The sequence below is a fragment of the Salmo salar genome, unplaced genomic scaffold, assembly GCF_905237065.1.
Source record: "Salmo salar unplaced genomic scaffold, Ssal_v3.1, whole genome shotgun sequence".
NCBI classification, from domain to species: domain Eukaryota; kingdom Metazoa; phylum Chordata; class Actinopteri; order Salmoniformes; family Salmonidae; genus Salmo; species Salmo salar.
This window is the reverse complement of record NW_025548133.1, coordinates 71,031-90,186: the sequence shown is the minus strand read 5'-3', so window position 1 is coordinate 90,186 and position 19,156 is coordinate 71,031. Positions and strand designations below refer to the sequence as shown.

The 19,156-nt window shown below is 44.3% G+C and overlaps 1 protein-coding gene across 5 annotated transcripts in view; it reads right to left on the bottom strand.

Annotated features, from left to right (window-relative positions):
- The window catches only part of LOC123732691 (WD repeat domain phosphoinositide-interacting protein 2), an 85,674-nt gene that overhangs the window by 41,192 nt on the left and 25,326 nt on the right, over positions 1-19,156 (bottom strand). For all 5 annotated transcript variants that reach the window (XM_045711941.1, XM_045711943.1, XM_045711945.1 and 2 more), the window contains one exon: positions 18,257-18,349. In XM_045711941.1, the coding sequence (XP_045567897.1) occupies positions 18,257-18,349 (93 nt within the window). The remainder of the gene's footprint in view (positions 1-18,256; positions 18,350-19,156) is intronic.

The following is a 19,156-nucleotide window of genomic DNA, read 5'->3' as shown; positions in this document are numbered from 1 at the left end:
GATCACATTACACATTACCGTCCCCTATCAGATCACATTACACATTACCGTCCCCTATCAGATCGCATTACACATTACCGTCCCCTATCAGATCACATTACATTACCGTCCCCTATCAGATCACATTACACATTACGCGTCCCTATCAGATCACATTACACATTACCGTCCCCTATCAGATCACATTACACATTACGGTCCCCTATCAGATCACATTACACATTACCGTCCCCTATCAGATCACATTACACATTACCGTCCCCTATCAGATCACATTACACATTACCGTCCCCTATCAGATCACATTACTCGATCACATTACGGCGTCCCCTATCAGATCACATTACACATTACGGGTCCCCTATCAGATCACATTACACGTCCCCTATCAGATCACATTACACTTACCGTCCCCTATCAGATCACATTACACATTACGGGTCCCCTATCAGATCACATTGCACATTACCGGTCCCCTATCAGATCACATTACACATTACCGGTCCCCTATCAGATCACATTACACATTACCGTCCCCTATCAGATCACATTACATTACCGTCCCCTATCAGATCACATTACACATTACCGTCCCCTATCAGATCACATTACACATTACCGATCCCCTATCAGATCACATTACACATTACCGTCCCCTATCAGATCACATTACACATTACCGTCCCCTATCAGATCACATTACACATTACCGGTCCCCTATCAGATCACATTACACATTACCGTCCCCTATCAGATCACATTACACATTACCGTCCCTATCGGATCACATTACACATTACCGTCCCCTATCAGATCACATTACACATTACCGTCCCTATCAGATCACATTGCGTTACCGGGTCCCCTATCGGATCACTTACACATTACCGGTCCCCTATCAGATCACATTACACACCGTCCCCTATCAGATCACATTACATTACCGGTCCCCTATCAGATCACATTACACATTACCGTCCCCTATCAGATCACATTACACATTCCGTCCCCTATCAGATCACATTACACATTACCGTCCCCTATCAGATCACATTACACATTACCGTCCCCTATCAGATCACATTACACATTACCGTCCCCTATCAGATCACATTACACATTACCGTCCCCTATCAGATCACATTACACATTACCGTCCCCTATCAGATCACATTACACATTACCGTCCCCTATCGGATCACATTACACATTACCGGTCCCCTATCAGATCACATTACACATTACCGTCCCCTATCAGATCACATTACACATTACCGGTCCCCTATCAGATCACATTACACATTACCGTCCCCTATCAGATCACATTACACATTACCGTCCCCTATCAGATCACATTACATTACCGTCCCCTATCGGATCACATTACACATTACGCGTCCCCTATCAGATCACATTACAGCCGTCCCTATCAGTCGCTGCCGTCCCTATCGATCACATTACCCGTCCCCTATCAGATCACATTACACATTACCGTCCCCTATCAGATCACATTACACATTACCGGTCCCCTATCAGATCACATTACACATTACCGTCCCCTATCAGATCACATTACACATTACCGTCCCCTATCGGATCACATTACACATTACGGGTCCCCTATCAGATCACATTACCCGTCCCCTATCAGATCACATTACACATTACCGTCCCCTATCAGATCACATTACACACTACCGTCCCCTATCAGATCACATTACACATTACCGTCCCCTATCAGATCACATTACACATTACGGTCCCCTATCAGATCACATTACGCGTCCCCTATCAGATCACATTACACATTACCGTCCCCTATCAGATCACATTACACATTACCGTCCCCTATCAGATCACATTACACATTACCGTCCCCTATCAGATCACATTACACATTACGCGTCCCCTATCAGATCACATTACACATTACCGTCCCCTATCAGATCACATTACACATTACCGTCCCCTATCAGATCACATTACACATTACCGTCCCCTATCAGATCACATTACACATTACCGTCCCCTATCAGATCACATTACACCACGTCCCCTATCAGATCACATTACACATTACCGTCCCCTATCGGATCACATTACACATTACCGTCCCCTATCAGATCACATTACATTACCGTCCCCTATCAGATCACATTACACATTACCGTCCCCTATCAGATCACATTACACATTACCGTCCCCTATCGGATCACATTACACATTACCGTCCCCTATCGGATCACATTACACTTACCGTCCCCTATCGGATCACATTACACATTACGGTCCCCTATCAGATCACATTGCACATTACCGTCCCCTATCAGATCACATTACACACCGCGTCCCCTATCAGATCACATTACACATTACCGTCCCCTATCAGATCACATTACACATTACCGTCCCCTATCAGATCACATTACACATTACCGTCCCCTATCAGATCACATTACACATTACCGTCCCCTATCAGATCACATTACACATTACCGTCCCCTATCAGATCACATTACACTTACCGTCCCCTATCAGATCACGTTACATTACCGTCCCCTATCAGATCACATTACATTACCGTCCCCTATCAGATCACATTACACATTACCGTCCCCTATCAGATCACATTACACATTACCGGTCCCCTATCGGATCACATTACACATTACCGGTCCCCTATCAGATCACATTACACATTACCGTCCCCTATCAGATCACATTGCACATTACCGGTCCCCCTATCAGATCACATTACACATTACCGTCCCCTATCAGATCACATTACACATTACCGTCCCCTATCAGATCACATTACACATTACCGTCCCCTATCAGATCACATTACACTTACCGTCCCCTATCAGATCACATTACACATTACCGTCCCCCTATCAGATCACATTACGCACTACCGTCCCCTATCAGATCACATTACACTTACCGTCCCCTATCAGATCACATTACATTACCGTCCCCTATCGGATCACATTACATTACCGTCCCCTATCAGATCACATTACACATTACCGTCCCCTATCAGATCACATTACATTACCGGTCCCCTATCAGATCACATTACACATTACCGTCCCCTATCGGATCACATTACACATTACCGTCCCCTATCAGATCACATTACACATTACCGTCCCTATCAGATCACATTACACATTACCGTCCCCTATCAGATCACATTACACATTACCGTCCCCTATCAGATCACATTACACATTACCGTCCCCTATCAGATCACATTACACATTACCGTCCCCTATCAGATCACATTACACATTACCGTCCCCTATCAGATCACATTACAGCCCCTCGATCATTACCGTCCCCCTATCAGATCACATTACACATTACCGGTCCCCTATCAGATCACATTACACACCACCGTCCCCTATCAGATCACATTACACATTACCGTCCCCTATCAGATCACAACATTACCGTCCCTATCAGATCACATTACACATTACCGTCCCCTATCAGATCACATTACACATTACCGTCCCCTATCAGATCACATTACACTTACCGGTCCCCTATCGGATCACATTACACATTACCGTCCCCTATCAGATCACATTACACATTACCGTCCCCTATCAGATCACATTACACATTCGTCCCCTATCAGATCACATTACACATTACCGTCCCCTATCAGATCACATTACACATTACCGTCCCCTATCAGATCACATTACACATTACCGTCCCCTATCAGATCACATTACACATTACCGTCCCCTATCAGATCACATTACACATTACCGTCCCCTATCAGATCACATTACACATTACCGTCCCCTATCAGATCACATTACACACACTCCCTATCAGATCACATTACACATTACCGTCCCTATCAGATCACATTACATTGCCGTCCCCTATCAGATCACATTACACATTACCGTCCCTATCAGATCACTTACACATTACCGTCCCCTATCAGATCACATTACACATTACCGTCCCCTATCAGATCACATTACACATTACCGTCCCCTATCAGATCACATTACACTTACCGGTCCCCTATCAGATCACATTACATTACCGTCCCTATCAGATCACATTACACATTACCGTCCCCTATCAGAATCACATTAACATTACCGTCCCCTTCAGATCAATTACACATTACCGTCCCCTATCAGATCACATTACATTACGGTCCCCTATCAGATCACATTACACATTACCGTCCCCTATCAGATCACATTACACATTACCGTCCCCTATCAGATCACATTACACATTACCGTCCCCTATCGGATCACATTACACATTACCGTCCCTATCAGATCACGTTACACATTACCGTCCCCTATCAGATCACATTACCGTCCCCTATCAGATCACATTACACATACCGTCCCCTATCAGATCACATTACACATTACCGTCCCCTATCAGATCACATTACACATTACCGTCCCCTATCAGATCACATTACACATTACCGTCCCCTATCAGATCACATTACACATTACCGTCCCCTATCAGATCACATTACACATTACGGGTCCCCTATCAGATCACATTACCGTCCCTATCGATCACATTACACGTCCCTATCAGATCACATTACACATTACCGTCCCCTATCAGATCACTTACACATTACCGTCCCCTATCAGATCACATTACACATTACCGTCCCCTATCAGATCACATTACACATTCACCGTCCCCTATCAGATCACATTACACTACCGTCCCCTATCAGATCACATTACACATACCGTCCCCTATCAGATCACATTACACATTACCGTCCCCTATCAGATCACATTACACATTACCGTCCCCTATCAGATCATTACATTACCGTCCCCTATCAGATCACATTACATTACCGTCCCCTATCAGATCACATTACACATTACCGTCCCCTATCAGATCACATTGCATTACCGTCCCCTATCAGATCACATTACACGTTACGGTCCCCTATCAGATCACATTACACATTACCGTCCCCTATCAGATCACATTACACATTACGCGTCCCTATCAGATCACATTACATTCCGTCCCCTATCAGATCACATTACACATTACCGTCCCCTATCAGATCACATTACACATTACCGTCCCCTATCAGATCACATTACACATTACCGTCCCCTATCAGATCACATTACACACGTCCCCTATCAGATCATTACACATTACCGTCCCCTATCAGATCACATTACACATTACCGTCCCCTATCAGATCACATTACACATTACCGTCCCTATCAGATCACATACACATTACCGTCCCCTATCAGATCACATTACACATTACCGTCCCCTATCAGATCACATTACACATTACCGTCCCCTATCAGATCACATTACACATTACCGTCCCCTATCAGATCACATTACACATTACCGTCCCCTATCAGATCACATTACACATTACCGTCCCCTATCAGATCACATTACACACCGTCCCCTATCAGATCACATTACACATTACCGTCCCCTATCAGATCACATTACACATTACCGTCCCCTATCAGATCACATTACACATTACCGTCCCCTATCAGATCACATTACACATTACCGTCCCCTATCAGATCACATTACACATTACCGTCCCCTATCAGATCACATTACACATTACCGTCCCCTATCAGATCACATTACACTTACCGTCCCCTATCAGATCACATTACATTACCGTCCCCTATCAGATCACATTACACATTACCGTCCCCTATCAGATCACATTACAACTACGGTCCCCTATCGGATCACATTACACATTACCGTCCCCTATCAGATCACATTACATACCGTCCCCTATCAGATCACATTACACATTACCGGTCCCCTATCAGATCACATTACACATTACCGTCCCCTATCAGATCACATTGCATTACCGTCCCCTATCAGATCACATTACACATTACCGTCCCCTATCAGATCACATTACACATTACCGTCCCCTATCGGATCACATTACACATTACCGTCCCCTATCAGATCACATTACAATTACCGTCCCCTATCAGATCACATTACACACCGTCCCCTATCAGATCACATTACACATTACCGTCCCCTATCAGATCACATTACACATTACCGTCCCCTATCAGATCACATTACACATTACCGTCCCCTATCAGATCACATTACACATTACCGTCCCCTATCAGATCACATTACACATTACGGTCCCCTATCAGATCACATTACACATTACCGTCCCCTATCGGATCACATTACCGTCCCTATCCACATTGCGTCCCCTATCAGATCACATTACACATTACCGTCCCCTATCAGATCACATTACACATTACCGTCCCCTATCAGATCACATTACACATTACCGTCCCCTATCAGATCACATTACACACTACGGTCCCCTATCAGATCACATTACACATTACCGGTCCCCTATCAGATCACATTACACATTACCGTCCCCTATCAGATCACATTACACATTACCGTCCCCTATCAGATCACATTACACATTACCGTCCCCCTATCAGATCACATTACACATTACCGTCCCCTATCAGATCACATTACACATTACCGTCCCCTATCAGATCACATTACACATTACCGTCCCCTATCAGATCAATTCACATTACGTCCCCTATCAGATCACATTACCGTCCCCTATCAGATCACATTACACATTACCGTCCCCTATCAGATCACATTACACATTACCGTCCCCTATCGGATCACATTACATTACCGTCCCCTATCAGATCACATTACACATTACCGTCCCCTATCAGATCACATTACACTTACCGTCCCCTATCAGATCACATTACATTACCGTCCCCTATCAGATCACATTACACATTACCGTCCCCTATCAGATCACATTACATTACGTCCCCTATCAGATCACATTACACATTACCGTCCCCTATCAGATCACATTACACATTACCGTCCCCTATCAGATCACATTACACATTACCGTCCCCTATCAGATCACATTACACATTACCGTCCCCTATCAGATCACATTACACATTACCGTCCCCTATCAGATCACATTACACACCGTCCCCTATCAGATCACATTACACGTCCCCTATCAGATCACATTACACATTACCGTCCCCTATCAGATCACATTACACATTACCGTCCCCTATCAGATCACATTACAATTACCGTCCCCTATCAGATCACATTACACATTACCGTCCCCTATCAGATCACATTACATTACCGTCCCCTATCAGATCACATTACACATTACCGTCCCCTATCAGATCACATTACACATTACCGTCCCCTATCAGATCACATTACACACCGTCCCCTATCAGATCACATTACACATTACCGTCCCCTATCAGATCACATTACACATTACCGTCCCCTATCAGATCACATTACATTACCGTCCCCTATCAGATCACATTACACATTACCGTCCCCTATCGGATCACATTACACACCACCGTCCCCTATCAGATCACATTACACATTACCGTCCCCTATCAGATCACATTACACATTACCGGTCCCCTATCAGATCACATTACACATTACCGTCCCCTATCAGATCACATTACACATTACCGTCCCCTATCAGATCACATTACACATTACCGTCCCCTATCAGATCACATTACACATTACCGTCCCCTATCAGATCACATTACACATTACCGTCCCCTATCAGATCACATTACACATTACCGTCCCTATCAGATCACATTACATTACCGTCCCCTATCAGATCACATTACACATTACCGTCCCCCTATCAGATCACATTACACATTACCGTCCCTATCAGATCACATTACACATTACCGTCCCCTATCAGATCACATTACATACCGTCCCCTATCAGATCACATTACACATTACCGTCCCCTATCAGATCACATTACACATTACCGTCCCCTATCAGATCACATTACACACCGTCCCCTATCAGATCACATTACACATTACCGTCCCCTATCAGATCACATTACACATTACCGTCCCTATCAGATCACATTACACATTACCGTCCCCTATCAGATCACATTACATTACCGTCCCCTATCAGATCACATTACACATTACCGTCCCCTATCAGATCACATTACCGTCCCCTATCGGATCACATTACACATTACCGTCCCCTATCAGATCACATTACACATTACCGGTCCCCTATCAGATCACATTACACATTACCGTCCCCTATCAGATCACATTACACATTACCGTCCCCTATCAGATCACATTACATTACCGTCCCCTATCAGATCACATTACACATTACCGTCCCCTATCAGATCACATTACACATTACCGTCCCCTATCAGATCACATTACACATTACCGTCCCCTATCAGATCACATTACACATCACCGGTCCCCTATCAGATCACATTACACATTACCGTCCCTATCAGATCACATTACCGTCCCCTATCAGATCACATTACCGTCCCTATCAGATCACATTACACATTACCGTCCCCTATCAGATCACAATTACATTACCGTCCCCTATCAGATCACATTACATTACCGTCCCCTATCAGATCACATTACATTACCGTCCCCTATCAGATCACATTACACATTACCGTCCCTATCAGATCACATTACACTTACCGGTCCCCTATCAGATCACATTACACATTACCGTCCCCTATCAGATCACATTACACATTACCGTCCCCTATCAGATCACATTACACATTACCGTCCCCTATCAGATCACATTACACATTACCGTCCCTATCAGATCACATTACACATTACCGTCCCCTATCAGATCACATTACATTACCGTCCCCTATCAGATCACATTACACATTACCGTCCCCTATCAGATCACATTACACATTACCGTCCCTATCAGATCACATTACACATTACCGGTCCCCTATCAGATCACATTACACATTACCGTCCCCTATCAGATCACATTACACATTACCGTCCCCTATCAGATCACATTACACATTACCGTCCCCTATCAGATCACATTACACATTACCGTCCCCTATCAGATCACATTACACATTACCGTCCCCTATCAGATCACATTACACATTACCGTCCCCTATCAGATCACATTACACATTACCGTCCCCTATCAGATCACATTACATTACCGTCCCCTATCAGATCACATTACACATTACCGTCCCCTATCAGATCACATTACACATTACCGTCCCTATCAGATCACATTACATTACCGTCCCCTATCAGATCACATTACACATTACCGTCCCCTATCAGATCACATTACACATTACCGTCCCCTATCAGATCACATTACACATTACCGTCCCCTATCAGATCACATTACACATTACCGTCCCCTATCAGATCACATTACACATTACCGTCCCCTATCAGATCACATTACACATTACCGTCCCCTATCAGATCACATTACACACGTCCCTATCAGATCACATTACATTACCGTCCCCTATCAGATCACATTACACATTACCGTCCCCTATCAGATCACATTACATTACCGTCCCTATCAGATCACATTACACATTACCGTCCCCTATCAGATCACATTACACATTACCGTCCCCTATCAGATCACATTACATTACCGTCCCCCTATCAGATCACATTACACACCACCGTCCCCTATCAGATCACATTACACATTACCGTCCCCTATCAGATCACATTACACATTACCGTCCCCTATCAGATCACATTACACACCGTCCCCTATCAGATCACATTACACATTACCGTCCCCTATCAGATCACATTACATTACCGTCCCCTATCAGATCACATTACACATTACCGTCCCCTATCAGATCACATTACACATTACCGTCCCCTATCAGATCACATTACATTACCGTCCCCTATCAGATCACATTACACATACCGTCCCCTATCAGATCATACATTACCGTCCCCTATCAGATCACATTACACACTACGTCCCTATCAGATCACATTACACATTACCGTCCCCTATCAGATCACATTACACATTACCGTCCCCTATCAGATCACATTACATTACCGCCCCTATCAGATCACATTACACATTACCGTCCCCTATCAGATCACATTACACATTACCGTCCCCTATCAGATCACATTACACATACCGTCCCCTATCAGATCACATTACATTACCGTCCCCTATCAGATCACATTACATTACCGTCCCCTATCAGATCACATTACACATTACCGTCCCCTATCAGATCACATTACACATTACCGTCCCCTATCAGATCACATTACACATTACCGTCCCCTATCAGATCACATTACACACTACCGTCCCCTATCAGATCACATTACACATTACCGTCCCCTATCAGATCACATTACACATTACCGTCCCTATCAGATCACATTACCGTCCCCTATCAGATCACATTACACATTACCGTCCCCTATCAGATCACATTACACATTACCGTCCCCTATCAGATCACATTACACATTACCGTCCCCTATCAGATCACATTACATTACCGTCCCCTATCAGATCACATTACACATTACCGTCCCCTATCAGATCACATTACACATTACCGTCCCCTATCAGATCACATTACACATTACCGTCCCCTATCAGATCACATTACACATTACCGTCCCCTATCAGATCACATTACTACCGTCCCCTATCAGATCACATTACACATTACCGTCCCCTATCAGATCACATTACACATTACCGTCCCCTATCAGATCACATTACACATTACCGTCCCCTATCAGATCACATTACACATTACCGTCCCCTATCAGATCACATTACACATTACCGTCCCCTATCAGATCACATTACACATTACCGTCCCCTATCAGATCACATTACACATTACCGTCCCCTATCAGATCACATTACACATTACCGTCCCCTATCAGATCACATTACACATTACCGTCCCCTATCAGATCACATTACACATTACCGTCCCCTATCAGATCACATTACACATTACCGTCCCCTATCAGATCACATTACACATTACCGTCCCCTATCAGATCACATTACACATTACCGTCCCCTATCAGATCACATTACACATTACCGTCCCCTATCAGATCACATTACATTACCGTCCCCTATCAGATCACATTACACTACACGTCCCTATCAGATCATTACAATTACCGTCCCCTATCAGATCACATTACACATTACCGTCCCCTATCAGATCACATTACACATTACCGTCCCCTATCAGATCACATTACACATTACCGTCCCCTATCAGATCAATTACACATTACCGTCCCCTATCAGATCACATTACACTACCGTCCCCTATCAGATCACATTACACATTACCGTCCCCTATCAGATCACATTACACATTACCGTCCCCTATCAGATCACATTACATTACCGTCCCCTATCAGATCACATTACACATTACCGTCCCCTATCAGATCACATTACATTACCGTCCCCTATCAGATCACATTACACATTACCGTCCCTATCAGATCACATTACCTACCGTCCCCTATCAGATCACATTACACATTACCGTCCCCTATCAGATCACATTACCGTCCCTATCAGATCACATTACATTACCGTCCCCTATCAGATCACATTACACATTACCGTCCCCTATCAGATCACATTACACATTACCGTCCCCTATCAGATCACATTACACACCGTCCCCTATCAGATCACATTACACATCCGTCCCTATCAGATCACATTACACGCGTCCCCTATCAGATCACATTACAATTACCGTCCCCTATCAGATCACATTACACATTACCGTCCCCTATCAGATCACATTACACATTACCGTCCCCTATCAGATCACATTACACATTACCGTCCCCTATCAGATCACATTACACATTACCGTCCCCTATCAGATCACATTACATTACCGTCCCTATCAGATCACATTACATTACCGTCCCCTATCAGATCACATTACACATTACCGTCCCCCTATCAGATCACATTACATTACCGTCCCCTATCAGATCACATTACACATTACCGTCCCCTATCAGATCACATTACACATTACCGTCCCCTATCAGATCACATTACACATTACCGTCCCCTATCAGATCACATTACACATTACCGTCCCCTATCAGATCACATTACACATTACCGTCCCCTATCAGATCACATTACACATTACCGTCCCCTATCAGATCACATTACACATTACCGTCCCCTATCAGATCACATTACACATTACCGTCCCCTATCAGATCACATTACACATTACCGTCCCTATCAGATCACATTACCGTCCCCTATCAGATCACATTACACGTCCCCTATCAGATCACATTACACACCACCGTCCCCTATCAGATCACAATTACACATTACCGTCCCCTATCAGATCACAATTACACATTACCGTCCCCTATCAGATCACATTATACATTACCGTCCCCTATCAGATCACATTACACATTACCGTCCCCTATCAGATCACATTACACATTACCGTCCCCTATCAGATCACATTACACATTACCGTCCCCTATCAGATCACATTACACATTACCGTCCCCTATCAGATCACATTACACATTACCGTCCCCTATCAGATCACATTACACATTACCGTCCCCTATCAGATCACATTACACATTACCGTCCCCTATCAGATCACATTACACATTACCGTCCCCTATCAGATCACATTACACATTACCGTCCCCTATCAGATCACATTACACATTACCGTCCCCTATCAGATCACATTACACATCACCGTCCCCTATCAGATCACATTACACATTACCGTCCCCTATCAGATCACATTACACATTACCGTCCCCTATCAGATCACATTACACATTACCGTCCCCTATCAGATCACATTACACATTACCGTCCCCTATCAGATCACATTACACATTACCGTCCCCTATCAGATCACATTACACATTACCGTCCCCTATCAGATCACATTACACATTACCGTCCCTATCAGATCACATTACACTCGTCCCTATCAGATCACATTACCGTCCCTATCAGATCACATTACACATTACCGTCCCCTATCAGATCACATTACACGTCCCCTATCAGATCACATTACACATTACCGTCCCCTATCAGATCACATTACACATTACCGTCCCCTATCAGATCACATTACACATTACCGTCCCCTATCAGATCACATTACACATACCGTCCCCTATCAGATCACATTACACACCGTCCCCTATCAGATCACATTACACATTACCGTCCCCTATCAGATCACATTACACATTACCGTCCCCTATCAGATCACATTACATTACCGTCCCCTATCAGATCACATTACACATTACCGTCCCCTATCAGATCACATTACACATTACCGTCCCCTATCAGATCACATTACCGTCCCCTATCAGATCACATTACACACCGTCCCCTATCAGATCACATTACACATTACCGTCCCCTATCAGATCACATTACACATTACCGTCCCCTATCAGATCACATTACACATTACCGTCCCCTATCAGATCACATTACACATTACCGTCCCCTATCAGATCACATTACACACCACCGTCCCCTATCAGATCACATTACACATTACCGTCCCCTATCAGATCACATTACATTACCGTCCCCTATCAGATCACATTACACATTACCGTCCCCTATCAGATCACATTACACATTACCGTCCCCTATCAGATCACATTACACATTACCGTCCCCTATCAGATCACATTACACATTACCGTCCCCTATCAGATCACATTACACATTACCGTCCCCTATCAGATCACATTACACACCACCGTCCCCTATCAGATCACATTACACATTACCGTCCCCTATCAGATCACATTACCGTCCCCTATCAGATCACATTACACATTACCGTCCCCTATCAGATCACATTACACACCACCGTCCCCTATCAGATCACATTACACATTACCGTCCCCTATCAGATCACATTACACATTACCGTCCCCTATCAGATCACATTACCGTCCCCTATCAGATCACATTACACATTACCGTCCCCTATCAGATCACATTACACATTACCGTCCCTATCAGATCACATTACACGTCCCCTATCAGATCACATTACACACCACCGTCCCCTATCAGATCACATTACACATTACCGTCCCCTATCAGATCACATTACCGTCCCCATCGTCACATTACCGTCCCCTATCAGATCACATTACACATTACCGTCCCCTATCAGATCACATTACACATTACCGTCCCTATCAGATCACATTACACATTACCGTCCCCTATCAGATCACATTACACATTACCGTCCCCTATCAGATCACATTACATTACCGTCCCCTATCAGATCACATTACACATTACCGTCCCCTATCAGATCACATTACACATTACCGTCCCCTATCAGATCACATTACACATTACCGTCCCCTATCAGATCACATTACACATTACCGTCCCCTATCAGATCACATTACACATTACCGTCCCCTATCAGATCACATTACACATTACCGTCCCCTATCAGATCACATTACACATTACCGTCCCCTATCAGATCACATTACACATTACCGTCCCCTATCAGATCACATTACCGTCCCCTATCAGATCACATTACACCGTCCCCTATCAGATCACATTACATTACCGTCCCCTATCAGATCACATTTACACATTACCGTCCCCTATCAGATCACATTATACATTACCGTCCCTATCAGATCACATTACACATTACCGTCCCCTATCAGATCACATTACACATTACCGTCCCCTATCAGATCACATTACACATTACCGTCCCCTATCAGATCACATTACACATTACCGTCCCCTATCAGATCACATTACACATTACCGTCCCCTATCAGATCACATTACACATTACCGGTCCCCTATCAGATCACATTACACATTACCGTCCCCTATCAGATCACATTACACATTACCGTCCCCTATCAGATCACATTACACATTACCGTCCCCTATCAGATCACATTACATTACCGTCCCCTATCAGATCACATTACACATTACCGTCCCCTATCAGATCACATTACACATTACCGTCCCCTATCAGATCACATTACATTACCGTCCCCTATCAGATCACATTACACATTACCGTCCCCTATCAGATCACATTACACACTACCGTCCCCTATCAGATCACATTACACATTACCGTCCCCTATCAGATCACATTACACATTACCGTCCCCTATCAGATCACATTACACATTACCGTCCCCTATCAGATCACATTACACGTCCCCTATCAGATCACATTACACATTACCGTCCCCTATCAGATCACATTACCGTCCCCTATCAGATCACATTACACATTACCGTCCCCTATCAGATCACATTACACATTACCGTCCCCTATCAGATCACATTACACATTACCGTCCCCTATCAGATCACATTACACATTACCGTCCCCTATCAGATCACATTACACATTACCGTCCCCTATCAGATCACATTACACATTACCGTCCCCTATCAGATCACATTACACGTCCCTCAGATCACATTACATTACGTCCCCTATCAGATCACATTACACATTACCGTCCCCTATCAGATCACATTACACATTACCGTCCCCTATCAGATCACATTACATTACCGTCCCCTATCAGATCACATTACACATTACCGTCCCCTATCAGATCACATTACACATTACCGTCCCCTATCAGATCACATTACACATTACCGTCCCCTATCAGATCACATTACACACCACCGTCCCTATCAGATCACATTACACATTACCGTCCCTATCAGATCACATTACATTACCGTCCCCTATCAGATCACATTACCGTCCCCTATCAGATCACATTACACATTACCGTCCCCTATCAGATCACATTACACATTACCGTCCCCTATCAGATCACATTACACATTACCGTCCCCTATCAGATCACATTACACACTACCGTCCCTATCAGATCACATTACACATTACCGTCCCCTATCAGATCACATTACACATTACCGTCCCCTATCAGATCACATTACACATTACCGTCCCCTATCAGATCACATTACATCACCGTCCCCTATCAGATCACATTACACATTACCGTCCCCTATCAGATCACATTACACATTACCGTCCCCTATCAGATCACATTACAATTACCGTCCCCTATCAGATCACATTACACATTACCGTCCCCCTATCAGATCACATTACACATTACCGTCCCCTATCAGATCACATTACACATTACCGTCCCCTATCAGATCACATTACACATTACCGTCCCCTATCAGATCACATTACACATTACCGTCCCCTATCAGATCACATTACACATTACCGTCCCCTATCAGATCACATTACACACCACCGTCCCCTATCAGATCACATTACACATTACCGTCCCCTATCAGATCACATTACCGTCCCCTATCAGATCACATTACCGTCCCCTATCAGATCACATTACACACCACCGTCCCCTATCAGATCACAAGGATTCATTATACATTACCGTCCCCTATCAGATCACAAGGATTCATTATACATTACCGTCCCCTATCAGATCACATTACACATTACCGTCCCCTATCAGATCACATTACACATTACCGTCCCCTATCAGATCACATTACACATTACCGTCCCCTATCAGATCACATTACACATTACCGTCCCCTATCAGATCACATTACACATTACCGTCCCCTATCAGATCACATTACACATTACCGTCCCCTATCAGATCACATTACACATTACCGTCCCCTATCAGATCACATTACACATTACCGTCCCCTATCAGATCACATTACACATTACCGTCCCCTATCAGATCACATTACACATTACCGTCCCCTATCAGATCACATTACACATTACCGTCCCCTATCAGATCACATTACACATTACCGTCCCCTATCAGATCACATTACACACCACCGTCCCCTATCAGATCACATTACACATTACCGTCCCCTATCAGATCACATTACACATTACCGTCCCCTATCAGATCACATTATACATTACCGTCCCCTATCAGATCACATTATACATTACCGTCCCCTATCAGATCACATTACACATTACCGTCCCCTATCAGATCACATTACACATTACCGTCCCCTATCAGATCACATTACACATTACCGTCCCCTATCAGATCACATTACACATTACCGTCCCCTATCAGATCACATTACCGTCCCCTATCAGATCACATTACACATTACCGTCCCCTATCAGATCACATTACCGTCCCCTATCAGATCACATTACACATTACCGTCCCCTATCAGATCACATTACACACCACCGTCCCCTATCAGATCACATTACACATTACCGTCCCCTATCAGATCACATTACACATTACCGTCCCCTATCAGATCACATTACACATTACCGTCCCCTATCAGATCACATTACACATTACCGTCCCCTATCAGATCACATTACCGTCCCCTATCAGATCACATTACACATTACCGTCCCCTATCAGATCACATTACACATTACCGTCCCCTATCAGATCACATTACACATTACCGTCCCCTATCAGATCACATTACACATTATCGTCCCCTATCAGATCACATTACCGTCCCCTATCAGATCACATTACACATTACCGTCCCCTATCAGATCACATTACACATTACCGTCCCCTATCAGATCACATTACACATTACCGTCCCCTATCAGATCACATTACACATTACCGTCCCCTATCAGATCACATTACACATTACCGTCCCCTATCAGATCACATTACACATTACCGTCCCCTATCAGATCACATTACACACCACCGTCCCCTATCAGATCACATTACACATTACCGTCCCCTATCAGATCACATTACACATTACCGTCCCCTATCAGATCACATTACCGTCCCCTATCAGATCACATTACACACCACCGTCCCCTATCAGATCACATTACACATTACCGTCCCCTATCAGATCACATTACACATTACCGTCCCCTATCAGATCACATTACACATTACCGTCCCCTATCAGATCACATTACACATTACCGTCCCCTATCAGATCACATTACACATTACCGTCCCCTATCAGATCACATTACACATTACCGTCCCCTATCAGATCACATTACACATTACCGTCCCCTATCAGATCACAAGGATACATTACACAACAGTAGGGTTAAGGGTTAAGGGTCGGGGGTTAAGGGTCAGGGCAGAGGGACCGGCTGACACCACCTCAGTAGTTCAGTGCAACAGTTTAATGTGTCCCCACCTTCTCCGAGGCTGTGGCCAGTTTGGATCCGCTGGCGTCGAACACAACGGCTGCTAATGGGCTGTCATGGGCTGGGATCATGTTGGCTGCTCTCTGGAAACACAGATATAAACACACAGAGAGACTGAACTGTCATGGGCTGGGATCATGTTGGCTGCTCTCTGGAAACACAGATATAAACACACAGAGAGAGACTGAACTGTCATGGGCTGGGATCATGTTGGCTGCTCTCTGGAAACACAGATATAAACACACAGAGAGACTGAACTGTCATGGGCTGGGATCATGTTGGCTGCTCTCTGGAAACACAGATATAAACACACACAGAGAGAGACTGAACTGTCATGGGCTGGGATCATGTTGGCTGCTCTCTGGAAACACAGATATAAACACACAGAGAGAGACTGAACTGTCATGGGCTGGGATCATGTTGGCTGCTCTCTGGAAACACAGATATAAACACACAGAGAGAGACTGAACTGTCATGGGCTGGGATCATGTTGGCTGCTCTCTGGAAACACAGATATAAACACACACAGAGAGACTGAACTGTCATGGGCTGGGATCATGTTGGCTGCTCTCTGGAAACACAGATATAAACACACAGAGAGAGACTGAACTGTCATGGGCTGGGATCATGTTGGCTGCTCTCTGGAAACACAGATATAAACACACAGAGAGAGACTGAACTGTCATGGGCTGGGATCATGTTGGCTGCTCTCTGGAAACACAGATATAAACACACAGAGAGACTGAACTGTCATGGGCTGGGATCATGTTGGCTGCTCTCTGGAAACACAGATATAAACACACAGAGAGAGACTGAACTGTCATGGGCTGGGATCATGTTGGCTGCTCTCTGGAAACACAGATATAAACACACAGAGAGAGACTGAACTG